The sequence below is a fragment of the Syngnathus floridae genome, chromosome 3, assembly GCF_059516105.1.
Source record: "Syngnathus floridae isolate MCC-2025c chromosome 3, RoL_Sflo_1.0, whole genome shotgun sequence".
In the NCBI taxonomy this organism is placed as follows: Eukaryota; Metazoa; Chordata; class Actinopteri; order Syngnathiformes; family Syngnathidae; genus Syngnathus; species Syngnathus floridae.
In genome coordinates, this window is record NC_142415.1 from 19,635,064 (window position 1) to 19,663,001 (window position 27,938).

At 45.5% G+C, this 27,938-nt stretch overlaps 1 protein-coding gene and 1 long non-coding RNA gene across 3 annotated transcripts; one reads left to right on the plus strand and one right to left on the minus strand.

The window, feature by feature from the left end:
- Positions 1-112: 112 nt before the first annotated feature.
- Positions 113-27,938, minus strand: LOC148400979 (uncharacterized). Of its 2 annotated transcripts, none has more exons than XR_015857680.1 (4): positions 27,720-27,938; positions 26,753-26,980; positions 25,960-26,020; positions 113-653 (listed from the first exon to the last, which is right to left on the minus strand). It is a non-coding gene; the product is annotated as an uncharacterized LOC148400979 (long non-coding RNA). The 2 variants fall into 2 exon arrangements; XR_015857681.1 differs by lacking the exon at positions 113-653 and adding an exon at positions 4,628-5,687.
- On the plus strand, positions 4,509-25,474 carry tshz3b (teashirt zinc finger homeobox 3b). Its single transcript, XM_088371765.1, has 2 exons — positions 4,509-4,673; positions 20,113-25,474. The coding sequence occupies exons 1-2, from the start codon at positions 4,634-4,636 to the stop codon at positions 23,643-23,645; spliced, it is 3,573 nt and encodes a 1,190-aa protein (XP_088227891.1). The 5' UTR covers positions 4,509-4,633; the 3' UTR covers positions 23,646-25,474.

Below are 27,938 nucleotides of genomic sequence, written 5' to 3' on the forward strand. Positions count from 1 at the left end.
ACGCTGGCATCACGAAGATGTTGTTGTAATATGCCAAACGAAAAAGTGCATCTTGAGCGACACTGAAAAACACACTGAGCTCTTCATACATGTCCGAAATATCAACTAAAGGCAAACCTTCCTTTGCCGTCCGTCATACGTGCCGGGCTTCTGCGTGAAATTGCGTCATCCATCGCCATCGGCCCTCTAGCGCCCTCTGCTGTCGATCGAAATTGACGTCAAAGCGCCAATTTGTTTCACATCGCAATCATTCCATGTTGACCATAGCTGAGTGTCTTCTTTTGGATAAATGACGCCAACCATTGTTCATTTCCTTTTTTCTTTTTTATTTGAAGCGACGTGCATTTCGAAGTTGACTCGAAATGGCTTCGTGTTTAACTTCAACGCACGGTGAAACCTCCAAGCTAGAGCGCAAATTCTCACAGGCTTGAGTGAATTTCCGGCTTGTAAAGTCACATTTAATGACAAAGATGGTTTTTATGATAGTGTTTTTTATTTTGTGTCCATGCAAAATGAGTTACCCACAGTTATCTGGATCAGAAGCTCAAGTGTTCGTTCACTTTCTGGCTGAAAGCAAGCGGCCACAACTCCTTCCTCCTTTGTTTTCTTCTTGACTTCCAAGCACTTGCGACGTCTTCTGGCATCCAGGTCGCCTCAAAAAGACAAAGACAGAGGAAAATGAAGCCGCCAATGGTGCCTTGATCCAAGTGCTCCCATCTGACTCCATGATCAGTACAGACCAAAGCGAGAGGTGCCGCCATTGGCTCGCTGCACTAATAACGCCACGGCCCAGCTGAGGCGGCGCTTGCTTGCGGTTGAGACCGCCGCTGACCTCTGCTGACCTCTGCTGACCTCTGCCAATGGTTATCTGCCTTCACTCTAACTTTGTAGATGGCACTTTAATTTTGAGGCGCCGTGCACGGGACAGTGATGAATAGGCTGCATCAAGGAGGACTTAAATGAGCCCGCTCCCCGGTGGCCACAGCAACATCACGTGCGTGTGTGTGTGTGTGTGTGTGTGTGTGTGTGTGTGTGTGTGTGTGTGTGTGTGTGTGTGTGTGTGTGTGTGTCTGAGCGTGGTGGCTTACTAATAGCGGAGCAAGAAAGAAACAGGGCTGGTCAGCACTTGCCCCGCCGACCCCGCCTCCGCCGCAGCCCGACCAGACCCGGCAGGAGGCGGTGAGGACGCGGCATCCATTTTGTCTTCTTCTGACTTTTTTCCCCTTCCTTTTTTTTTCTGTAATCCCCCCTTCTAGATTATAGTCAACCGCCATCTTAACGAGGGAAATATATTCTCCACGTATAATTTGAGGTGCCAAAATAAATAACTAATTGGTTGCCCTATTAATAATTGTTTTTCATAATCGAGTAATCACTTGGATGATTTTTTACCTTAAAATAGTCCAAATTCTCAGATTTCGATTATCCATTGGGGTAAAAAAAAATGTATTTTGATACTGTCATCTCGGGTGTGTGTGTGTGTGTGTGTCGGGGTGGGGGGTTAAATGCCAAACCAAATACTTAACTTTAGGCAGCATCACATAACCAATGACTTTTTTTTTGCTTTTGTTCATGTTTCTAATATCCTTGTAGATTTTCTTTCTTTTTCTGCTCGTCTGACAGTATTAACACCAAAAATGACTAGTTTTGCGCTTATTCTCCAGCAAGAAGAAAAATATTACAAAATAAGTGGAATCATTTTGTGTCAACAATATCTTTTTTGTCATTCTTAACAATTTAGCTTCAAAATGCTGAGCCACTTTACACACGTGTTTTTTTTTTGCAGATAAGCGCGCCACATTTGCGGATAGGAATATATTTTAGACATCGAAAGTGAATTCAAGTATTTACTTCGCCCCCCACCCCTCCGCCCCCACCAATAACCCCCCTCCCTCCCTCCCCCCGGCCCGGATCCACGTTCAGGTTCCTCTCTCCGGTCTCGGCACGCATCTCGGCGCAGCAATGGGGCGCAACCAACCTGCAGGTTCTCACGCCACGACACGACACGCATGTACGAGTCGCAACGTAAACATGTAAGACATCACATGCATCAATCACCGTGTGAGCTTAGAAAAATACAAGTGAGCCAAAAGTGGACACGCACAAGCGCAAACTCCGTGCGCTAAACACTTGAAATATGGATCATCACGCCAATTCAAATTCATTATTCTTGCTATCAATGTATCCTCAAATAGAAGACACCTACCCACTTTGTTTACGCGACATTTTTTCAAATGTAAACTAATTTCAAAGCAAATCGTTTTACAGAAAAAGTTGGTAAATTGAAAGCCAAATACAATTTAGGTGACATTCCGGGATATTTTTTTTAGTTAAAAATTGTGAGATGGGTAAAACAAACCTTTTGAATGACGTTAAATTAAACTTTTTGCAATGTGCTTTGACACTCTTTAAAAATGTTGCTTTTAATATTGAGCAGTGACATTTACTTTCAATTTGCTACTTTTAAACTGTTAAAACAACAACAAAAGTAGCAATGTGGTCCTTTGTCATTTTATGGTGCTTTTCTCAATCATGTCAGATCTTTGATTTCAAAGTGTTACCACACGCGGACAACTTTCGACTTTTCTTTTCTTTCTCTCATCTGTAGTAGTATCCATGGGAGCTCGAGTTTTAATCTATTTTATTCCCACGAATGACGTGCAGGAAATAAGTATACGAATAAAGTCGCCAACACAATATGGAGTATTTATAAACACGCATGAGTGGTCATTTATTTATAACGAATTGAACTCATAACACAAAGTGAATCCAAACTTTTTTCATGCACCTGTCTTTGTCAAATATTTGCATGCACGCGGACACAAAATTTAGTGAACACTCTGCCACGCTATAAATTGAGTGTTTGACGTAATTATATTTCATTTCACAACAATTTGAACATACATAAATGTTGTCTTTACCTGCAAGTGGCCGCTGCGGCTTGTTGTTCCCGTTCAAATACAAAAAAAAAAACAATCAAAAATAAAAACTTGTCCATTTGGATTGATTCGCGAGTCTTTTGCCGGTGCGCGTGCGCGCACCAAATCGCTCTCTCCCTCTCTCGCCAGACAAGCCAACGTGCACGCGGACGTGTCAGTCACACTGCAGCAAACCGAAAGCGTTTTGTGTGTGAGACTGTGACGTGGGATTTCGACGAGGTGGGAGGGGGCATTGTAGTATCCTGCGCGCGCGCGCGTGTATGTCCGTACTTGTGTGTGCACGTGTGTACGCCCGCGTGCGTGTGTGTGTGTGTGTGCGCGCCAGAGAGAGACACTGATGATGGATGCGCCAATGGAGAGACGGACAGATGCTTGGGCGGATCTAACGGCGCGCACTGCTGCAGACGCGCGCACACTCGCGGCGAGATCTGCGGGGAAAACATCGTCCACGGACGGATACTCGCGGCTGCCAGCCTCCGCTACGCGACCACCGCCTACGTTCTCCAGGAACGTGGTTCCATTCCCGCAGCACATCTGGCACGGAGGACAAAGACCAAAGAAGAAAAAAGCACTCACCCTCGCTGTCCATGGCGAGGACGGGATTATACTTCATCCTGAACTTTTCCTGGCTGCAAAAGTGGGAATATTGAGGGAAGAGAACGCGCACGCCCCCCGCCCCCCCTTCCCACCCCGGACAACTTTTTATTCCTCGTGTAGCTCATTTAAATATCACCCCCTCCCCAAAAAGAAGAGAAGAAAGCAGAATTGCCATAAAAGAAAAGTGCCACCTCCTTTTTCTTCCTCCCGCCTTCCTTTCAAGCAGGGAGACCCAATCAAGCGCGCATCTCATCGATTCATAAGAACTAAAAAAGAAGAGGAGCGCGTGCACGTGCGGGGGGGAAACACTGATGGACCCCTTGTTCCTCACATAACCTCCCTCTTCAGCCTTATCATCATCTGGATTTGAGTTTTTGTCCGGGGGTGTGTGTACATTTTTTGGGTGGGGGGGCTTTGAACACCTGGAGGGACACACACACGCTCCTCGTGGTGGCTCGGTTCCAGTTGAAGTAAGTGCGCGTGCGCGCGCTGGTTGTTGTGATAAACGTCGGGGGCGGGGGTGGGTGGGGGTTGTGGGGGTTGAGTGACAGGGAGACGGGGGAGAGACAGAGCCGCGTTACGTGCCGCCCATCATCAGCCTCGTAGAGGTTCAAGTGTCGAGGAGGCTCCACGCGCCCCGTCCGCCCCCCGTTTTCTGTTTATTTTCTCCCCTTTTTGCGCACTTTTGACTGACGCCCGTCGTTTGATTGTGTCCCCTCAAGCGCGCCTGTTGCAGAAGATCAGCACGGACGGACGGACGGACGCGCGCGCGCACGCTCACGGAGGGGAACCGTTTAACCTCCACTCCCCCCCCCCGCCCGGCACCGAAGCGGCGACACGCAGCCAAGCCGCGCCGATCGAGACATCAGCCAGCCCGGAGAAGCAAGAGAGGAAGGACGCCCCCACCCCTGGTTCTCCGCTACCTCCTTTTTTTTTTTTTTTTTTTTTTTTTTTTTTTTTTGTCGACCCGCACACGCTCCATCGATGCGGGAGTCCTGAGCGAGCGCCGACGAAGGGGGGGAAAGTGTAGCCCGCGGGAAGCCTCGCATCAGCGGGGCCGCAGAGGAAGCGTCTTCCCCGGGGTCGGACACGCCGACATGCCGCGGAGGAAGCAGCAAGCGCCGCGGCGCGCCGCAGGTACGCACCGGCTCGCTGGCTTGCTCTCTCTCGCACGGTCGTTTGTGCGCGTGTGTGTGCGTGCGCGTGTGTGTCTCCCCCACGCACCCTTCCGCGACTATCATTTACTTACTTTTCAAGGAGATTGTGGGGAATCCGATTGGATTTACTGATTTATTTGAGTTGAATGAGGTCTTCTTTTTAATTCAGGGACATTTTTGGAGCTTAAACAGATTTCAAAAAAGAGGGAAAATGAGCTCATTTAGCCTTTTGTGGTCGTGTCTCTCACTTTCTAGCAACTTTCAACTGTCTACAGATGAATTCTAAAATAGCAAAATTGCCTAAGCAACTACGTGGTTGTCTTTGAAAGAGAGTTGACTGCAGTGATTTAAAGTCTCAGTTCTAAACTCACCTATTTGACCTCTCCAAAAATTCTCATTTTGTATATTAGTGGAGCTGAAAATGATCCAACCTGAGAAAAGTGGTTTCATCAATATTGACTGGTGTTGCCATATTTCGGCCAACTTTTGGACTTAATTAAAGCCACACATTGGCTTATAAGCACCAAAATGTTGCTGTCTGCAGATCATAATGGCTTCATGGACTTTGGCTCGTGTTTGTGTAACATTTGCGTTTACGGTGTGACTTTCTGACAACTTTGGATTAAAGCGTAGTCACATATTGCCTTCAGAAGAGACGTTTACTTGAGGTGATCGAAAGAGAAGTTGCAAATGGGTTCGTGGCTTTGTCAACTTTGAGTGACGTTCAAGCCGCAAATTGCATTTGAAAGATACGATTTTGCTACGATTTTTGTCTACGGCTGCGTCAATGCTAAAAAACCGTCTATTTACGTGCCCCGTGATGGACGGGCGAGCGGTCCGGGCCAGGACGTAGTCCGCCCTTCAGCCCGGTAGAAGATGGACCTCTCTCGTGTGAGGCCACTTTGACCTGGATGGAAGCCGAGTATAGCAAAAGTCCGTCTGGGGAGCGTTGTGGTCCAAATGAGCTCACTGCGGCTGTTGGGGTCTCTTTTGGCTGCCGTTCCCACAACAAAAATGAAAAATAGATTGAAGTGCTCTTTGGTATGGGAACAGCAGATGAAGATTTACACAAAAAAAAAAAAAACATGAGAGGTGGCCGCCGTGTCACTTTCTGACCATTGTGGACAAGATGTGAAAAAAATGGACAGAAATTCACAAATTAACACAAAATGGTGTTAATTAATGTCTCTTTTTGGAATCTATGTTCATAGTCAAGTGACGTGAGGCACTTTTGACAAATTTTGACAAAAGTGAAAGCTGCCTGTTGCCCAAAAAAGCATAAACACACACGTACACTCACACACATGCACACACTCACACACACACACACACTTGACAGCACATTTTTTTTTGTAAGTCATGGGTTTATTTTTTTGAACTTGTCACTTGTTTTTATAATTTCTTGTGAATTTTTTTCCTTTTGCCACATTGCGTTCATTCTATTTTTCAAGCATGTGTATTTTTTTATCTAATATGATGCCAATCGTTTATTGCCAGCTTTCATGCATTCCAGTTAATTAAAAATAATTAATGCATGAATTGTAATATTTCACTCGAGGCCCATCGCCCTACTTCCATCCATCTCGGCACATTCTATTTTTTTATGATTATTATTTTTTTTTTACACAAACTGTAGTCTCCAAAACACACACGCACGCACACACACATGAGCACACGTTATTACATATGTGCAGCGGTGCATGTACACACGGCATGCTGCAGTGACTTTACACTACACATAAACAAGCGTGCAACACTTTTGGCGCACACACACACACACACAGGCAGTTGTGAGAGTGGTAGAGTATTGAGTATTAGGCTAATCGCGAGGCGGAACGCTGGCTTGCTCCGTCGGAGAGACTTTGCTTCATATTTGATTTAATTGTCTGCCCTCTGACAGCCACATTCATCAATGGCCCTAATGGTCAATCACGCACACACCGAGCAGAGGGCCTAGCTTGATGGCAGCGTTTTAGGGCTAATGGACTCGACAGACGGACGCACGGACGGCCGGATGATCATTCTCTTGGCCATGAACATTTGATGAAGATCACTTGGACATTTGGGCGAGAAATGTGTCGAAAGGAGAAGCCAACTGAGCCGAGCGCTTCGACGTACAACAATCTTTCTCGGGTGTAAAATAGCCTCCAAATGAATTTTGAACGATCGTGAGCCGCAACAAAGGCAGGCTAGGCTAATGGCTAGTCAATACACAAGCAGCCGCTAACCTGAGTGCGCCATGGCTGACTCAAATTGCTGACACCCACGTCACTCACCAGCTTCTCAATCCTTACACATTCAAAGTCACACACACTACAATGTTTTGGCCACCACAGTGGACGAATAATAAACTAATAAATGCATATTTTTGTTATTACTCAAACAGTATGTTTGATTCTAAAACTATTTGATAGGCCTATTTTGAACCTAACTCATATTTTTTTGCCCTGACGCAAAAAAAAGGTTTGAAATGAATCTACTGGTAATGTGAAGGGATTTACATTCCATAAAGATGCTAATGGCCGGGTCTTCATGATATCACCGTCCATATGTATCTAAATGGCTTTTGTTGTGTTTGTCAGGGATACATAGTCGGTCCATCCGTCTGTCTGTCCAAGTCTGGCCTTCTTGCCGGCCGGCTGTTCTTAAAGCACGTGGTCAGGAAGCGTAGAAAGCCAGCAGATTGATTGCGGGAGTTAGGTCAGGACGGCAAAGTGATTGTCCTTGATTGCACATTTGAACGATGCGGTGTATGATCAGCGTGGCGCCAGTCAACCATCACGCAGCTTCGACGGAGATGGGCTGGAAAATCAGGTTAAAGGTTGGCCCGAAAACTCTCCCACGGGCCCCCAGCTCCGCCTAGCAATTTTTCTACTAGCAGGTAGGACCAGGCTTTGAGAGGTCCCACGCTCACCACTGTGCTCCTTGTTTGAATCAGGGGAAAAAAGGACTAGCAGTTTTCCTAAAGTTACTTTACTCTTTGGGCCCTGTTGGAATTTTACAAGGTCCTGCTGAGTAGAGTTTCTGGTGACTAGCGGTCGTCCTTCATGACACAAAGTCGTAATAGATTGAGTTACCATCTCGCGGTCAATCATTCAAAGTTTCTAAGTGGACGACTAGCGATGCCCAAATGGGTTTGGACCTGGTTCTGATGGTGGTGGCAAAGCGGCTGATATTTGTGTGTGCGTGTGTGTGTGTATGTGTGTGTGTACGAAATCACAGCAGCGAGAGATTAATCATGCTGCATGCGCCTTAGCAATGCAACTCGTATCAGAGCATTAAACACACACACACACGCACACAAGTTGTGTGTCTTGATATAATGCCTCGTAGACGAAGGCCTCCCCTTTCCCCGTTGTGCCAATGTAGTGTTTAATTTGCGCCCCGCGTCCACGTCGGGCGCCGCTAATGAAACACGTAAACATAATGAAGCTAATTAACCTTGTTTAAAGCAGCTTGGGATAATTATTGTCTTAATTAAGAGAGTAAAAATGCCTTGAAAAGCACCAGCGTTTTCTTTTTCTTTTTAACGAGCAGCCGTGCTGCTCGTGGTTGTCGTTAGCTGTGATGTCATTAAAAGCCACGCTGATGATGACGAGCATTTGAAATGGCTCCATTTCTTAGTAATATTGTTCCTGCAATTAAATAGACTTTTTTGAAGGCGATGATATACTCAGAAGTGTCAATCTTGATCGTGCTGTTTTTTTTTCGCTCGAGGTTGTGGCAATTTTGGAACTTTTAGGGCGGAATCTCCTAAATTTGCTTCCTGGGAAACAAAAACAGATTAGACGGCAATAGAAGAATTTTGGGTTAGGCAATTTTTGGGAAGGAGGTCCAGGATGTTTTGGGTTAGGCTCTGCAGTACTATTGGATTAAAAGTTTTTACTTTCCAAAATTGAGCTCCTGGGTGTTTGTTTTTTTGTAAGCAGTCCTGGCTGATGTTTGGAATTTTGAACAAATTTGACTCTGTCCTCAGATTTCAGCTTGGATGATTTGAATTCCAGGAATGAAAATAATTTTTGTCAAAATGACATTGTTAATGTATTTGAAGATAAAAAAAAAAACTTTTAAGATGGGGATGGAGTCTGCAGTCCTGAGCCTCACACTTTAATGATGCCCTTCCTAGGAAATCACAGTGTCCCATCACTGGCGAGATTTTCTGACGAGGGAGGGAGGTTTGTTTAGGAAAGGCGGGTATGTGCCCCCCTCCTTCCCGTCCTTCGTTCAGGATAAGTGGCTGACGGTTTCTAAGCACGCTTCCCTTCCCGCTCCCCTCTGCGTCGAATCCATTATGTTGACAGCTGTCAATTAGAGGCGCCTTGGTCTGCCTTGGTTCCACGTTCTCGCCGCCGCTTGACGCTGTCATTTGCTCTCCCGCGTTGGCCTCGGGCGCCGTCACCATCAGCGGCAACAGCCAACAGTCAATAGCTGACACATCAGCGCTCATTCCTTAAATTGGCTCACGAGATGGCCCGCCTGCCCGCCCTCCACTTTGCTTCTCCTCCCCCATGGAGAGCGTTTGGCCAGAGGATGCCGTACTTTCAAATGTGGCGGAATGTTTTGATGAGTTCAATATTTATTGTCTTTACACGTCACCTAAACAAGGCGCAATTTTCATTATAGTTTTTTTTTGAATTTCTTTCTCTTACTTTGTTTGCTTATTTTTACCGATTTCAATTTTTAACAAACCCTTTGCTTTATTTACTTTTTATTACTTTTAGTGTTAGCTCTAGTTTGATATGTATTGACTATTTATCAAGTGCAAGATAAAAAAATAAAGTCACTGCGTTGTGTAGAAAGGAAAAAAAGACAAAAAGACCGTCGTACCATCTTTTTTCTGTTCAGCACCACAGAATTTTTTTTTAAATGACCCCAAAGCTCATGTATGACTTTATGAACATTTCTGATATAATTGCAGTATTTACATTTTATTTTATTCCGTCGCCCAAAATGTTTCAGTTCAATTTTAGTTCTTTTATTAGGTTTCTTTGTAACCTTGGTCAAGGTATAATGAAAGCGATGCCATATCTGATGAAAGTGGCCTTATGTTTTCAACAGCGTTCCAAAAAGTCTTTCATTTCATCAGAATGGGATCAAAAACGTCCTTAAAAATTCAAAGGTACTTTAAAAGTCGACAAAAAAAAGTCCTGGAATGTATTACATTGGATTAAAGTGGCTTAAACTGACCCCCTCAAATTTAAAAAAAAAATATTAGGAACGTCTTCCAATTCAAACAAGGTGATTTTGTCTTCAAAAAGTCTTAGGTCACCATATTCAGTCTTAGGTTTGACCAAAGTGACAGGTTTTATCAAGGTGTCATTAAAAATAATAAAGTCTTTCACGTTCTCAAATTCGGTCAGTATAATTGAAACAAACAAACGTAATATTTGTTATTGTTAAAAATGATTGGGAAAAAAAAACTTCATAGAGTGTGCAGACAAGATTGACTTGAGCTTTTTAGCATTCTTGTCATTCTTGTGTTTAAACAATACAGATACATTAAAGTGCTCAATTTTTTACATCCTTAATTGTCGTGCATTTTTGAAAGCATGTTTAAGTGTGTGCGATTGTGTGTGTACGCACGTGTGTGTGTGTGTGAAGCGAGCGTAATCAAAGTTAGCCCGGCCTGACATCCTTCTCAAGCTGACAGCAGCTTCCTCTCCTCATACACACACACTCGACAAACATTCTCCCTCATTTTGAGTGGTGATGACTTTCAGATGCTCGCCAGCGTACGTGCTGTTGCGCAAAACGCAACCAAGAGGTGGCGCTCTTGTAGGATGCGAAAAGATGATGTGCTTTATGCCACATGTCAGCTTCGCTTACAACACGTTCCTTAGTTCCTTATCTGGAAGTCCTTTTTTATTTTGACATTAAAATCCCTGCTCGGTCATTTCTTTTTGGGAGTTGGAGATTCGGTTTGATGCTTTTAAGCTAATTTAGGATTTTTGGCGGACGTTTTGGTCAGTACCATGGTCTAATGCTAGCTAAAAACAGAAAAAGCTAAAAAGGGGAGTCTACTTTTTCATTTGGTAGACTCGATGCTCGACATTTCTCAAACACAAATGATCAAATCAACCGACAACTATCTTGACAAGAATCAGTGGAAATGTTCTGTCTTCTGAATTCAGCCTCTCAAGTTTAGCAATAAACATTCTGTGATTTCTTCATGAAAGCAGACTGTTTATCTGAATCAAACATCTGCTTTTAATTTGTAACACAATGAGTGTTACAGTATTTTGCGACAAAGCACAAAAGGACTAAATCAAAGTACGCAAAGTAGCAAGCACGAGGACAAAATCTTTCGTGACATGAACGGCGACGGCTAAACCAAAGAACGCCCCCAGACCAGGGAACTAAATACAAGCTAACTGACGAGGCAATGGGGAACACCTGGCCAAGACACGGCTGGCCGAGGAATTTGATTGGCTGACACCAGAGCAGCCTTCACCTGCTCAGGTGAAACTAACAAAAAGGACTCAAGACACAAGCTCCATAACAAAAACACTCATCATGACACTAAGCATCTTAGAAGTGACACAAATTTATGATTTGGTTGACATTTCATCCTGTTTTGCTAGTCTACACTGGCTGCTCGGTGTCGCTAGCGCAGATGTAGCAAACATCTGCAGTGAGCAGTTCAAGAGGGGCAAAAATGTGTCCGAGGACACGCACGTGTCGCCTCCCCCCCTTTCTCCCCTCCGTTCGGTTTCATTAGCTGACTGGCAGGGTGGCACTTCTCAAGCTCATTAGCGGGCCAGGATTTATGGCGCGGCGGCAGAGGAAAAGGAGGAAAAGGCATCTGTCAATAATTGCGGGGAGCGGCCACTCCCGTCTTTGCCGCCTTTGAAAGCTCATTAGTATGCGCTTATCAGCCACAAAGATCAAAAACATTACTCAGCCCCGCACACCCCCCCGCGGAGCGAGCCAGCTAGCTAGCGACGTTAATTAGCCACGGGCACCCTCGGAAATGCCGCTGCACACGCGGCTTCTTGGAGCTGGCTGCTCGGGGTTGTCTACGGGTGCGCTTGAGGGCCTTTCCGGTGATGCCTTTCTTACAAAGGTGTGTCAGATTGGGTGTAGGGAGGCAACATTTAGAAAAGATACTATAGCTGGCTTGCTAGCTAGCTAACATCGCTAGATCGATAGCTAGATAGATAGCTCGATAGCTAGCTTGACAGACAGACAGATTCTCATTGGACAGGAAAGCCAACTCAGGGATTCGGCCAGGTTGCATGAAATCGTGTTGGAACGCGGCCATTTTGTTTTTTATTTGCAGGTCGGAAGCAAACTTATTCTTTTTGTTCATCTCGGTCTTCTCACTTTGCTGTGATCCTTCATTTCCTCTCTTTGTCCTGACCCTGACTATCCTCGCTTCCTGCCTCTGTGTACACACATACACTGAGTGTGTGTGTGTTCAGTGTGTGTGTTCGGTGTGTGTGTGCGTCGGTAGCTCGGGTTACAGCTCTGTAGCCGTCCAGTCTAAATAATAGTGCGGTGATGAATGGCAGCGTCGCATTCATATCCATCAACGGGCCTTTTTTTTTGAGGAGCATCCATTTTGTGTTGAATCTGGGGGGAAAATGTGTGTGTGTGCGTGTGTGTGTGTGTGCACCAGGGTTATACGTTTTCATTGTAGTTAGTTTTTATTGCATTTTGACTTTTAGTTTGGGGGGGGATGCTTCATTTTAGTTTGCTTGGGTTAGGGTTAGTTGGGGGGGGGGATGCTTCATTTTAGTTTGTTTGTGTTTTGTAGGTTTGGTCATGGTTTATTTATTTTTGCCTGCATATTGTACATTTTTAAATATTAGTTGAGTGCAAGATAGGTAAAAACAGGTCAACTGCAATGCCCGACCACTGTTTGACTTATTCTTTACGGCCGTGCGGTAATACCAAAATAAATACGTTTAAAAATCTACCCCAAAAAAAAAAAACGTATGAAAGTCGCATTTCTGAAACGGCACCCCAGCAAGTTAAGTTCAGATTCAGAAAGTTGCTCGGGTACCATGTTTGTAAAAGTCAGTGTTATTTACCGCCTTTCATAAAATATTGATAGATTTGACGGATGTTTGGAATGAACCGAAATCTGCGGAAAACTACAATTTCTGTAAAAACAAGTATCCAGAAGAAGTTATTCTGGCCCAATAAATCACCAAGCTATAAACCCCCCAGATTTTATTGCAGCCATGAAACTTTAAATCACGTTTCAGCACAATGGCAAAATGGAGTTAGCCCACTCCACTTCCCAGTGGCTCGGATTTTCTGAGTGGGAATATATATATACGTCTATTCCTTCAAGTAACCATTTCAGAAGTGTTCCATTCATTCCCAGCCAAGTTTCCAGCCTGTCCAACGACATACGATGGTCGTTTCAGGGCTAATATAGTCTCAGGGCACAATAGTCGCAAATATGTTAGCCAATGAGCTAACGGTTACCGCGTAGTTGTAAGCTAGCATTCCATTACAGGACAAGAATGTAATGAGTACATTTGTGACTGCCTTCCCTTCTTGCATTTCAAATATCTTTGTACCATGTTGCTACATCTCAGCAGATAGTGTTTTTTTTTTTTTAGCATCCCCCTCCCATGTCATGCAGATGTGCTGATTTACGTCTGCTGGCGCTCATCCATCATCAACGGGTTGCTAGGCGATCACGGGCGGCAGCTGTTTGCATTTGACGGCGACAGAGGGGCCGTCAGTCAAGGCTTTTTCACCCGCGCCCCGATAATTAATCAAACGGCGGGAGAAAGATAATTAAAAAGATAGCCGGGTTAAGGCGGCCCATTTGGGTTTGTGGCAGCTCTGGCGCGTGTGACACCTGCAACCGTCGAGACTCACGGGGACGGACGGACAGACGGACGGACGCCAGGCAGGCAGGCGTGAGTGCTGATAAAAGAGCTTCCACTCACAAGCAAGCTCCTTCATTAGCAGCGCACGAGGAGAGAAAAGAAGCCAGAGCGGCCAGAACTTGTTCACTGTTGACCGCCCACTCCATCAAAGCCACCACTTTAATGTCAAGCGCGCCGAGGCCGCTTTCGTCCACACGCAAATGTTTTTTTGGTCTCGCAAAAAGAACACTTGTGTGAAATGTGATTCAGCGTACTTGTGTGAACAAGGAAGAGAAAAAAAAAGCTCATCTCAAATGTTTTGGATTCAAGTTGGGTTTCAAGGCAGCGCTGAGGATTTGTTGGAGATGCTTTGAAGACAACGCGAGGTGTTTGAGGTTGACATTCCATCTGAAGGTTCCAAGACAGGTTGAGCATTTCAAACCGTGTCAGGCCGGTTTTAAAGTTTGTTTAGAAGACTGCAAATTTGGGCTTCGGGTCTGGATTAGGGTTCTGAGATCATTTTGGGCCCAAAAACCGGGATCGGGGCTCCCAAGATGAGGTCAGCGTGTCAAAGCTTGAGAGTGGAGGAGTTTAAAAGCCTCTATTTAAATGAAAATGTCGCATTATGTGTTGATTGCCCGTTTTGTTGTCCGATAATTGTCATTTTCATTCTACCGTAAGAGCCTGCTCCAATATTTCGCTGTGGCAGTCTGGTGTCAAACTCTCACATGCAGCCCCCCCTCCCCCCCCCCCCCACGCCCCCTTGACACGTTCGTGCTAAAGCAAACAACAAATTGCAATGTGGATTGATCTGCTCTCAAAAAACGCTTGCACATTCGAAATAGCGCCGTCTTCAATCGGGTCAGAATGCACACCGTCTTTCCCTGCTGAGTCGTGTCGTGTGTGTGTGCGTGCAAGTGTGTGTGTGTGTGTGTAGAACCCGGAGCGAGCCCGGGGGCTGAATGAGTGCAGCAGAGAAAAGGTACAAAGCAAAAAAAAAAAAAAAAAAAAAATGTTAAAAGCTGACTGATGTTGGGCATCTGCCTCGAAAGTTGCTGCGCTCGCCGCTGGCCACACGTGCACACACACACGCACGTGTGTGGAGGGCTTGTGTGGCTTTAACGTGCGGTGAGGGCAAAATGTAGATTCTCGCCACCCACGTCACTCGCCTCTTAAAGTCACAGACACTACATCTTTCTTTTAGCTGATGAATTGACTTTGATTTCTTTTCTATCTGTGTTGTGCCAACAGGGCAGAGGGGGCAAGTTGCTGTAAAAGTTTGGCTGTTCTGTGCCACGAAAGCAGCTTAGCTGCATGCTAATCAGCCTTTGTTTGGATTTGACACGCCAAGGGATTGTGTGGCGTGAAATGTTTGCAAACAGCTGTTGTCGAAAAAGAGATTTCACTTGATGCCAAACAGGCTCGAGTAATCGACCCTCCGTCATCCTCTATAATCCTATTTTTATGTCTATAGAAAGTAGTGGCTCGAATGGACATTTTTGGACGATGTATATTGTGCACTAAGTTTGTTCGTTTCGGGGGGGGAATCGGGATTTGGTTAGTATAAACACATCGGGAGATCGCTACACCGGTTGTACAATCATTTGCTAACTACGTGTTGAAGTGTTGATAAAGTGATTTTAAATAAGGTGTTTTTATTTTGCGGAGGTGTTTGAAATGTGTCGCTTGCTTCAAAAGTTGGGCAAGGTCCGTTCTATGCTGCAAAACAAACACGAATCATTTCCATCACCCGTGAAACACACTTGGCGCCCACGCTTTTTTAAAAGAAGCGGATGTCTCGTAAATTCAGTTCTCATGTTATCTTTTCGCACACGTGTAAGACATTTGAACAAATCGCTCAACATCCTGTCGGCCGTGGCGTGCGTGGCCTTTTGGTCTTCCGCCACATTTGTTTCGAATGAGTATCGAGTGACGGCCGGCGGCCGGCCTTCAAGCTAACATGCTAATGTTTGGAATAGCTCTAGCTATCGAGCTATGGAGCTAGCGAGTTATCTAGCGAGCTATCTATCTAGCTAGCTGTATTGAGCGTAACTTTAGCGCAAGAACTACAACAGCATTGGAATGAGGAATTATGGACTAATATCACTCGCTAAGGTTTTTTCCCTTCGCTGTAACATTACACACACAAATCAAAACATTCTGCTGGCAAGCTCTACTTCAAAGTTCAAAGTAAGAAAAAATACATCATTTACAACCTGATCATGACAATATATCGGCACTTTTTTTTTGGACATGGCTGTGTGTTGGCTTCTTCCACTCACTACATCTACAAACGCTGCCAGGGGTGTGTTGACTTTTGTGACGTGCGTATGTTAGCAGATGTGGTGTATTTTTGGGCCCCAAAGTCAGTGGTTTACTGTTGCGCCTGAGTTGTTATGCTTGTAGTTACCATGACGACCGAGGGTTACGTCATCGGTTAGCGACTGGGCTTTATTTTCGCCACACTTTGGACATCTAATATGATGTCATACAAGTTACAGTAAACAAAAGCGTAACCGTCAGTAAGAATTGGTGTTACCATGACAACAATTTTCTTTCATTTGACCATTCCGTTTTTACCATTTTGAAAATATCTTTATTAGATTATATACATTTTATGTAGAAAAGCCCTGCAGTTTTTATTCCATTTCTTTTTATTTTCATTTTCATCATCATAACTTCATGCAGATTTTATTTGTATTTGTTCATTGGAAAATATTTTTAATGTGTTTAATTTGATGCTTTCATTTCCTTTAACTGATTTGGCTTTTTTCATTTGTATATTTTAATTTTGATTAGTGGATCTATGAAAATCTATGATTTGTATGTGTAAATTTCTATATAATATATTTCTATATATAATTGATCTTTCTATAGATTTTATCTTCAGACTTTTTTTTATTTCCCATTTTGTTTTTGTATTCATTTTATGTTGCTGTATTTTTGGCCGATACGGTGTGATGACTGGCCAGAGGTATTTTTGAACTGTTGGATTTTTTGGCAAACGACAGTAACCTTGTGCACGCAAACATGTCTGGAAACACACGTAAAAGGAAACTATTGATCCTAAAAACACCACTCTGTGTGTGATTTTGTTTGTGTGTGTGTGTGTGCGCGCTTGGCTTTTTTTTTTTTATGAGTTTAATAAATCACCTTTGTTGTCAATCAAGCAGCGGTGAATAATTGGATGCGTCTGCGGCCCGGCGTGATGGATTATAAATCATTCCAGATTAAATTAAAAGATAATGTGCAATTTTAATGGTTTGTGTTTTGCATTCTAAATTGCCTCCAAGCGCCCCGGCCTTTATTGCCTCCCCCCCTCCCGTAGTTCCTCCGTAATGTTGCGCACCTTTTTTTTTTTTTTTGGTATATTTATTTTATTGCTCCCAATCTTCACTTGGCCGCCTCTATTTTGCCATTTGTATATGCACATAATCGCACATTTGATTAGATGGCGATAATCTGAGTGGAAGCAGAGACCTTTTTTAATCAATGAAATTTAAATCTAAAAGAAAATGTGGACAAGATTACGTCCAAAGTTGATTGAAATTAGTTTGGGATGATTAGCATGCTAACATGTTAGCAAACCCTTCACCTCAAGTTACAAGGTGTCATTCGTTTTTTTGTCAACAAAAGGTCATAAATAAACCAGCTTGTGATACCGAGCAAGTTTTCCTTGGCGGAGGTAGCGTGAGCAAAGTCATAAAGCGCGATTTCCCGTCCATTAGCGTGTGGAAGGCGAGCGCGGCGTTCCCGTAATGGCCTCCACTGCTTGCTTGACGGGCCCGTAAAGTGATCCTGTCACTTTATTTACGTGGCGCGCTGATTTACTGGGAGCCAGGCAGGCAGGCGCGTTCCCGAGATGGGATGACATCTTTTGATCAGCACTGTCCAAACAGATCACCATGCCGAGTGCGTGTCAGGACGTGTGTGTGTGTCCAAACTTCCTGTTTGTCTGCATGTTGTTGTTGCTGTTGTTGCGAGTGTTTAAGCACAAAAAAGCACATTGGTGAGAAAATGCTTCAAAAGCCAATTGTTAATTGTTATGATGTTGGCCGTCACCATGACAACCCTATTTACAGCGGCTATAAAAAGTCTACACACCCCTGTTCAGGCTTCTAAAAGCAAAAGAGGGAAAAGAGGTGGCGACATCACACACACACAGATAGCTGACTAATTTGTCAAATGACAACGATTAAGCGTTATCGATTCTCGCGTTCAGTGAAGTTCATCATCACGAGGAGGGGATGGCGTTCAAGGATCTCGTCAAGTGGCAGACTTGCCTGTTCAATTATTAATATCGATATTATTCTTATTCTGTTGCCGTGAAACTGATACTGATCATTGTAGCTTGTCCCGATGGATGATGATGACATTATTATTGATATCTTTTCAAATGCTTTGCTTTTGTGTCATAGCCTGCTCGCTTTTTCAAATAATCATATTGTTGTTTTTCATTCCTATTCGTTCGTCTGATTGAACAGTTGGTTAATGGATTTATTCGTAACAAATAAGAGTAACATTTTTGACTACATTTGTTTTATGAAGCGATTACTTATATTTACAGTTGTCATAAATCATACAGTAAAAATAGTGAGCATATTGTTGACGTTTAGCCAAAGGAGGCTCGCAAGCCGCACTCCCTCCTGTAGATAAAAGTCATTCTTCGCTCAGCACGACGCTTTTGCTGCTAATTAAAACAGAACCTGCATGCTGGCCCGAGTGTGCATATTCCTCGTCAAGTGTGTGTGTTGAAATTATCGCACTGAGGTCATAACGGTGTGAGGCTCACAACATGGATGTCGGCCACAAGCCTCGTGGATCGCGTTTTTCCGTGTGTGTGTGTGTAGCCTCGACGTTGACTTAAGTCCAAAACTGGGATCCATCCTCATTTGCCCTTCCTATATTTGAAATATTTTCCCGTAGGCACGAATAGAGAAAGATGCTCAAGGTAAAGGCAAAGTCTTTGCTTTCTACCATTTGCAAGCAGCAGAACATCTAAGTGCTGACACAGCAAGTTTGCTACAAAGCATTTCTCAGCGGCTTTTCTAATGATTGTCATCTACTTATCGTACCCCGATATTAAGTCCCAGGATGTGCTGTTTTCAGCCAAATTTGTCCTATAGTGTCCCTTAAAGTTCCAGTTCATGATGTCCCACGAGGTCCCATAACTCATTTGGTCGAGCAGACATGCAGAGAGCGTCTCGCACGGGGAGGTCATCAGCGTGAGTGCAAGTTCTCAAGCACAGTTCATCAATGACTTTCATCACAGATTGGCCACAAAATGACACATTAGGCATCCAGCTGTGTTTTCAGGCCTTGGTGGAGGTCATCATCAATCTCTTGTGGATGTTTTCCTCATGTTGACGATTTTTCCCATCACGATGGCTGTTGAGCTGTCACGCTAGCAGCTGCTTGCAGGCAAACAAACGCGTCAAGCAAATGACGCACACTGGTCATTTCATTTAAGCCGTGCGTTTGTTTCGACCGCTCGCCACGGCAGGTGCTCGCGCTTCGGCCTCGCCGGCTTCGCGCTCGTCTCCGGTAAACAGCTGTTGTTCGGCAACAGATGGCCGACGTGTCCGCCGAAACACGGGAGGCGCTCAAAGAATGACATACGGACGAGGGCGTTCAATATTGCATGGAAACACACCACGGACTTTCACACAGATCCTGCAAAATAGCCACAAGTGATTTTTACCCGATGCTAATGCAATGCTAGCAAGTGCCACACATTTGACTCAATCATTTTTCGTGTGCTAGGATCGAGTCAATGGCGCTAAGCTTTCCAGCAATAAAATTGATTGTCCGTTGTGCTTTTTAATCATCTTGTGATCTTCCATCCCTCCGCTAGATTCCCACGTTCATCGGCGTGCTTTCATTCGTCTTGATTTTTCCTTGCCGAGCTTCTTAATCGGAAGCTATTTTCCTCTAAATTGAAAGCCCGAAGCGCACACCCGCTCCCTGGCTGGCTGGCCCGCCGGCTAAACTGTAAATAATAACGCCAAAGTTTTTCTAATCTCTAGTAATTGAAGCAAATGGCTTTTTGCGTGGCGGCGGCACGGAGATTTGTCGCACGTAACATTCATTTTTATTTACGAGGCGAGCTGAGCGGCGTAATGAGTGAGGAGGCACGCTTAATTGAAACGGCGAGGGTGTCTGTTCGGGAAAGCATTAGAGGCGGCCCACGTATTAATTGACAGACAGGAAGTGCCGTCTCCGAGGTTGATACAAGTAATTTATTACTTCTGAATCCGCCGCCGCCGCCGCAACGTGCTTCATTAATTTCAAATTTAGTTTTAATTTCAAGCTGTTGCCCCTTGAGAGGAAGAAGAAGAAGGTGGCGAGTGATGTTTGATTCCCCCCCCCCCCATCTACCCCTGCTTCTCTTGCCGCTCGCTAATGCTCTCCAGCGCAGAACAAAGACGGGATTCTGAGTGTTGCAAGCCTTTGTCACGAGGAATAGTCTGCCAGAAAAATAGGGCGACGGGGGATGAACTTGACCTTGTGTTTGCGAGAAGAAAAAAAAACTGCGGTACAACATATGCCAAGCATCATTTCTAACGAATGTTCCTTTCTGCTTCCTCGTAGCATACGTCCCCGAAGACGAGAAGGAAGCGGCGCTGCTGGATAACGATCTGGAGGGAGAGGACTCCGCGCCGGAAGCCGAGGAACCCGCCGCCAAGTTCCTTTGTCGGGACGGGAATGACCGACTGGGGTCTGGACACGACCTCCGTGACTCGCCCACCGCCGCCGACTTCTCGGGCCAAGAGATGGACAGCGAGTCTCATCAGAGCGAATCTAGTGACGGATTGTCAGACTTTGAGAGCCCGCCGCTCAAAACAGAGGAGGACATTCTCCTTTTTAAAGACCCAGCTAGTGTTCTGTCGCTGTCCTCCGCAGCCATGACGGCGGCGGACAACGCCGCGATCCCGGGCAGCGGCGATGAAGCCGTGCTTTCGGCCTCCGTGCTTTCCAGCTCCAGCTCGGTGGCTGACAGTCTGGAGAAGATGAAGGCCATCTACACCTCTTTCTTGACCAACTCCTACTGGTCTAGCCTAAACCTAAACCTGAGCCAGCCGCCACAGGAGAAGCCCCCTCGCAGCCACAGTAGCAGCAGTAGCAGCAGTAGTAGCAGCAGCTGCGGTAGCGGCGGATACGACTGGCACCAGACAGCCGTCGCCAAAACCCTTCAGCAGGCCTCACAGAACCACCAGAACCGACTGGCCTTGACCCAGCACCCCTCGGCGACCCTGTCGGCGCCGTCTGCCGAGCCGAGCCTCTTTAGCACCGTGCAGCTCTACCGCCAGAGCTCCAAACTCTACGGCTCCATCTTCACCGGTGCCAGCAAGTTCCGCTGCAAAGACTGCAGCGGCGCCTACGACACCCTGGTGGAGCTCACGGTTCACATGAACGAGACCGGACACTACCGGGACGACAACCACGAGGTGGACAGCGAGGGCACCAAGCGCTGGTCCAAACCGAGGAAGCGCTCCTTGCTCGAGATGGAAGGAAAGGAGGATGCGCAGAAGGTTCTCAAGTGCATGTACTGCGGACACTCCTTTGAGTCCCTCCAGGATTTAAGTGTCCACATGATTAAGACCAAACACTACCAAAAAGTGCCTCTGAAGGAGCCCGTGACTCCGGTGGCAGCTAAGATCATTTCGGCTCGGAAAAGAGCCCCCGTGGAGCTGGACGTCCCCAGCTCCCCGGACTCCAATGGAGGGACCACGCCCAAACCGGCCTGCCTGGCTGATGCCAATGAGCTTCTCCAGAGGACGACCCACCCCTACATCACGCCCAACAACCGCTACGGGCACCAGAACGGCGCCAGCTATGCCTGGCAGTTTGAGTCCCGCAAGTCCCAAATCCTCAAATGCATGGAGTGCGGCAGCTCGCATGACACCCTGCAGGAGCTCACCGCCCATATGATGGTGACCGGACACTTTATCAAAGTCACCAACTCTGCAATCAAGAGGGGCAAACCTATCGTGGAGACGCCCAGTCCGGCATCCACGCCGACCGTAGAAGAGAAAGTCCAGTCGGTTCCCTTGGCCGCCACCACCTTCTCGCCGCCGCCGCCGCCCGCCCCGGCTCCTCCCCCTCCTCCCACCAGCGTCTCGCCTGCCGCCATGGCAGTGGAGATCAAAAAGGAGGAGAAAGAAGAGGAATGTACTAAAGAATCCTTTGTTAACACACACTCAAACAAGATGTCGGGAATTGAAGAGGAAACTGAGGAGAAGTTTGACATCTCGTCAAAGTACACATATCTGACAGAGGAAGATCTGGACGCAAGTCCCAAAGGAGGTCTGGACATCCTCAAGTCATTGGAGAACACCGTGACCTCCGCCATCAACAAAGCCCAGAACGGAGCTCCGAGCTGGGGAGGCTACCCGAGCATCCACGCCGCCTACCAGCTCCCCAACATCATGAAGCTCTCTCTCGGGAACTCGGGAAAGAACTCTCCAGTAAAGTACATGTTCCCTGGGGCCGAGATCCTGTCGCCCGGCGGCAAAAACCACACGCTGGTGTCTCCTCCCAATTGCCAAACATCGCCGCTTTCCAAAAACAACTTTCACGCCATGGAGGAGCTTGTAAAGAAGGTGACGGAGAAAGTGGCAAAAGTAGAGGAGAAGATGAGGGAACCGGCAGGTATGGCGAGGTGTTCCCCCATGAGAACCACGCCGTCACCGTGCCACAGTGAGGCAAATGACTCTCCGAGAGGGGACTCTCCTAAGGACACCAAAACAGGAGACTGTAAAACTCCCCCCGAGAATGTGACAAGCGGAGCAAACCACAAGGAGACTAACGGAGACGGCAGTGCGAGGGAACCCATGGAGAACGGCGTGGCTTCGCCTCAGCCCGGGTCCCTCTGCGGCAGCACGGCCATCATCACCGACCATCCGCCCCCGGAGCAGCCCTTCGTCAACCCGCTGAGCGCACTGCAGTCGGTCATGAACGCCCACCTGGGCAAGGCCGCCAAGCCCGCCCTGCCCTCTCTGGACCCCATGAGTATGCTCTTCAAGATGAGCAACAGCCTAGCCGAGAAGGCAGCGGTGGCGGCGTCCACGCCCCCCGCCCAGGCCAAGAAATCCGCCAGCGACCACCACCTGGATCGCTACTTCTACCAGCCGAACCTCAGCGGCAACGACCAACCGATGGATCTCACCAAAGGCAAGCACGCCGACAAAAGCGTGTCGCCTTCCCCCACGGTGGCCATGACCAAAGCCTCTGCCGCCGTCGCCTCCTTCATGTCCTCATCCCCCCTGAAGGAAAATGCCCTGTCTGACATCTCTGACATGCTGAGGAACCTCACAGAGAGCCAGGCCATCTCCAAGGCCTCCACGCCCACCAGCTTGTCGGAGCGCTCCGACGTGGAGGGCACCACCCAGGAGGAAGCGGAGGAGGTGTCGCCGGCTCAGAAGCGCAAAGGCCGCCAGTCCAACTGGAACCCGCAGCACCTCCTCATCCTGCAGGCCCAGTTCGCCTCCAGCCTGAGGCAAACCGCCGACGGCAAGTACATGATGTCGGACCTGAGCCCGCAGGAGAGGATGCACATCTCCCGCTTCACCGGCCTCTCCATGACCACCATCTCCCACTGGCTGGCCAACGTCAAGTACCAGCTGCGCAGGACCGGCGGCACCAAGTTCCTGAAGAACCTGGACTCGGGCCACCCGGTGTTCTTCTGCAGCGACTGCGCCTCGCAGATCCGCTCCCCGTCCACCTACGTCAGCCACCTGGAGGCGCACCTCGGCTTCAGGCTGCGGGACCTGGCCAAGCTCTCCGGAGAGCAGCTCTTGGGTCAGATCTCCCAGCACCGCCTCCACAAAGGACTCTCTGACAAACTCCTGGCCCATTTGCATCCGTCCAGCCGCCCTTTGCCCTCGTCCCTGCCGTCCTTTCCCGTGACCCTGCCCTCGTCCTTGCCCGCCCCCGATTCGGCGGCTGCGGCGGCCTCCCCCAACGGCGATGAGGACGAGGGGGGCGCTGCGGCGGCGCACCAGTGCAAACTGTGCAACCGGACTTTTGCTAGCAAGCACGCCGTCAAACTGCACCTCAGCAAGACTCACGGGAAGTCCCCAGAGGACCACCTCATGTACGTTTGCGAGCTAGACAAACAGTAGCGTGGATCACGTGACTTTACCCAACTTGACCGTACTCGGATTCAGGACAGGCTGCCAAATAAAGGACAGCTGAGAGATTTTTTTTTTTTTGGTCTCGATTTCCTGTGTTGGAGGCACAGAAACAAACCTCCCAATATGAGCCCCAGACACAAGATAGGAAGGTTGAAAAAAAAAGAAAATGAAAAAAAAAATCCTACAAATGTTGTAGTGTAAATGAAATTGCTTTTTATTTACACATGACCACATGTGGTAAAATTGCATGCATCAAGAAAAAAACATCTGCTGATTTTTTGGGGGGATATATTTTCTTTCAGTCATCTCTTGGTTTTACTCGTATGAGGTTTACGGCTGCACTGGAAAGTCACAAAAAGAACGATCAACCTCCCAGAATAACGGGGGCAAATAATAGTGTGAGCAAAGAGCTGTTATGTTCGGCAATATGAGACGTAAATATCAAAATGAAAGTGTCAGACTGGAGTTCTTGTTTGTTATTTGTGAAATTGGCGATAAAGCTTTAATTGTAATGCTTCGACGGTATCATTTTCCAATCGCGATGAACACGCCATTCTCTGACTTTATTCTCATTAAATTGCATCATCATTCAGATTTTTTTTCCCCCCCTCTTGTAAAATGTTTCAAAATGTCAGACTTTTTGTAAGTCAAAATATTTGGATTTTTCCGACATGAAATGATCCCTTTTTTAAAATTGTAAAATTCCAACGTTTTCCATCTCATAAAATGATGACCATTGTTGTAAACCTGATCTTTTTTGTCTCGATATTTTTGCCTTCAGAAAATCACAACAAATGTTTGTCAAAAATGTTTTTCAAGAGTTTAATAATTGCGTTGTCATGTAATTTGTTTCGTCCCATAAAAATCAGAAAATAACATCTCTTTCTCTCAGCATGTAAAAATAGTGACTTTTGTTTTACTGCATTGAAGTTTTTGGTTTGTTTTCTTTCATAATTGGACTTGTAGCTTTCAGTGTGGCCCTATTGCTCTGTGGAAACAAAAGCACTTCAAATGCTAACTTTTACCCTCTTCGAATGCCGAAAAGGGAGAAAAAATTTTTTTTTTTTAATTATTACACATTGTCACCCATTTGTCTTCATTGTTATAAGGCGGGGCAAAACATTGTGTGATTGTTCAGGGACCTCCTTTTCTTCAGGTCTGTGTAAAATATGTAAATATATATAAATATATAAAACATGACGTATTAATTCCTGTTTAAATTATACATCCTTCCTATATTTTTTAATTTAAAGAAAAGAAACAGAAGAAGAATGACTGCTGGTGCACAGTAAACAAAGACATTAATGACATTGTTTTGCACAAGACTTGTTTTTTATACGTGTGTTATTTAATCAAATGAAAAAAAAAAGGGAAGGAAAAAAGTTTTTTAAAACTGCATCATTCTGACTGGAAGTAAAAGTCGTGCTCAAAGGGTTGAAAAGTCTTTTTAATCACCTTACACATGGAAAAAAAAATGGGGAGAGGGAGGGGTAGACGTCACTTTGTCATTTTCTTATTTATAAGCATTTTGGTTGACTCGGCCGTGTGGCCACAATGCAGCTTTGTGGGGGTGGGGGGGGTGATGTGATGGGTAACCATGGTGACGGTGCGTTCACAACCCTCCTCACTAATTGGCGTGTAAATACAAAGTGTAAAATACGAAGCATGTAAAGAGCACACGCACACGCGCGCTGTCCTTTTCTTTCTCAATGTTGTTGTACTTGACAATGGAAACATTCACATTGTTATTATTACGATCATTATGAGAACATTGTTTTCTACCGCAGCATTAAAAAAAATCAACCTGTTTTTTTGCACCTATGGTTTGTGACTGCTTTGTTTTCACTTCAGTGTTGTGGACACATCCAAACACACAACAGCGACGATCGAAATGGTTTCAAATTTTAAAAAAAAGAAAAGAATATGAAATATTTTTTTACACAGGTGTATTTTTTTTATATGAAAAAAATACCACAAAAAGATGTTTAATAGTGTGTCGTTTTAGTTGATGCAATTAAGATTTTTTTTTTTAAATCAAAGACATATGCTGTATAATATTGTTGATAATACTGAACTGCAAAACATGCAGAAAGCCTGGACACACACACACACGCACGTACATAGAGCCAGTTGTGTGCAAGGACTTCATTTGCAATGACAAGGTGTGACAGTGTGTGAAAATGTCAGGCGTCATATTTAAAGCTCTCATTAGCCTCAAAGAAACCAGGCACTAAATTCAACTCTATTTCTCTCTCATGCACCCAAACGGTTTCAAATGTGAAATAAAATCCAGCATCCTTACCAGAGTTGCTCATTATTCAACACGTGCGTGCGTCCAGATGTGTTTTGTTCCTTGAAGGTACCTGGAACACATTTTGCACAGGTCAACCAATCAAAAAATTCATTCTGGACAGACATAAATGGCAGCAAGAACATAATCAAATAGAAAAAAATCAGTTGGCACACCATTATTAATTGATCATTTTTGGATCAGCATCATTTGTGTAACATTCAAACGCAACAATTCAACATGATTCCTCTTCTTCTCTTTGGTTGTAGAAGAAGTGGAAGAAAAATGTTTAGGCAATAACATCTTGATTGAGTCTTTTTTTTTGGGGGGGGGGGGGGGCAGCATGCATGGAAACACATGGCTTTCCTTTGTAGCCACACAATGCCGCACTCAGAAAAGGCTGGACCGGCTGGGTTGCACATCCAGATAGCTTCATCCCAGGTGTGTGTGCGTGTAAGTGTGTGTAAGTGGTGATGCTGGGAATACAAGGCGCTCACAATGGAAGCAGACAGCATGACTAAATAAAAGCCAGCTCTACACAAAAGACATGAGAAGCGTCCATTTCGCTACGTCCTGATTGGCTCACCTGCTCACACACACACACACACAGGAAGCAGGACATTTGGAAGCGTCTCGGACAATTCCGTTGAGAAGCTGTGATGTCAAACATGTAAATGAATAGAATGTTCCTATTTTCATGAGGTGAGTTCTTTTATTTTCAAGTTTCAAGGGGAAATCGAACTACGCATTTCCAGAAATGTTTGATATATTGGAATGGATATCAATATTATCGTCAATATCTTACCTCCCACTTTGCCCGTCGGTTAGTTTCATAATTTGTGTTTTTTTTGTTGACTTGGCTTTAGTTTTGTTCCATGTTGTGTCATGTTTTATCCGGGTCTACTCGGTTTCCAGCTGTTCCCGTCAGCCATTTTCTTTGAGTCGACCAATCAGCTTGCGCCTTCTCCAGGTGTGCCTCGTCGTCTCGTCAGGTTGCTTGTATTTATGTCTCCTCATCTCTTGTCTTGCAAAGCTGAAAATGGAGCAGGACGTTTGGAATAATTCCGGTGAACACGCAAAGATGAAAACATTTATTGCAAGTAATATTTGTTTATATTTTGTTTATATTATTTAGAATATCCAGTATCCTGTTTGTGTTTAACTATTTGTTGCTAAGCATTGCACCACTGATGCTAGTTTTGTTGCGGTCGGCATTTCCGATTAGCATTAGATTAGCAGATTTTAATTAGGTAAAAAAAGTCAATGTCCTCTCTGGATTGTGCAACTCCTTTTCTTTCCTTATGGTGCTGAAAGATGCTAATGTGTTGTTTTAATGTGCATTTGAAAGGTGCTTGGGGTCCGGTTAACATTTGAGGAGACAGAAGTGGAGAGGATTTGTGCTGATTGTTGTTTCTAGCTTCACTTTGGGATGAATTTGATAAGTAAAGACAGCAGGAAGTCAGTGATGACCTTTGTAGCGGAGCCTTCCAGATTCAAACCAGAACCCAAGATAAAATTGGAACCCCAAATCCTAACTTAATATTACCCAGAACTCAAAATCTGGCTTAAAAAAAAAATAGAAAAAGTTAAACTTGAAAAAAATTAAATGAGCTAATAAATCAAATTAAGTATAAATTCATGACTAAAAGTCGTATTTGATGTGAAGAAAAAAGAACAAAAGAGAAATATTTGGTGTGAATTTAAAAAGAAAAAATGTATTTGACGTGAAGAAAGATATTTGATGCGAATGGAAAAAAACAAATAATGCTAACCAGCAACTTTAGCGAGTCCTTACTGGAAAGTGCACGTGACAGACGTAGCGAAGCGCCTCAAGTTTTTCATTTTGCCATCCGTGTTGACCCTCTTGAGTTTTTCTGCTAACGTGCAGTCTTGCCCGTCTTCCTCACTGTTTGTCAGTCCACTAATGAACATCACGTCACTGGCGTTTTGGCGGGCGGCGTAAGCGAGTGCTAATGAAACAGCGGCGACGA

Excerpts from the sequence above, each read along its gene's own strand:
- tshz3b (XM_088371765.1), top strand. The coding sequence starts at position 4,634 with ATGCCGCGGAGGAAGCAGCAAGCGCCGCGGCGCGCCGCAG. Across the intron at positions 4,674-20,112 it reads AGCGCCGCGGCGCGCCGCAG|CATACGTCCCCGAAGACGAG; the intron begins GTACGCACCGGC and ends GCTTCCTCGTAG.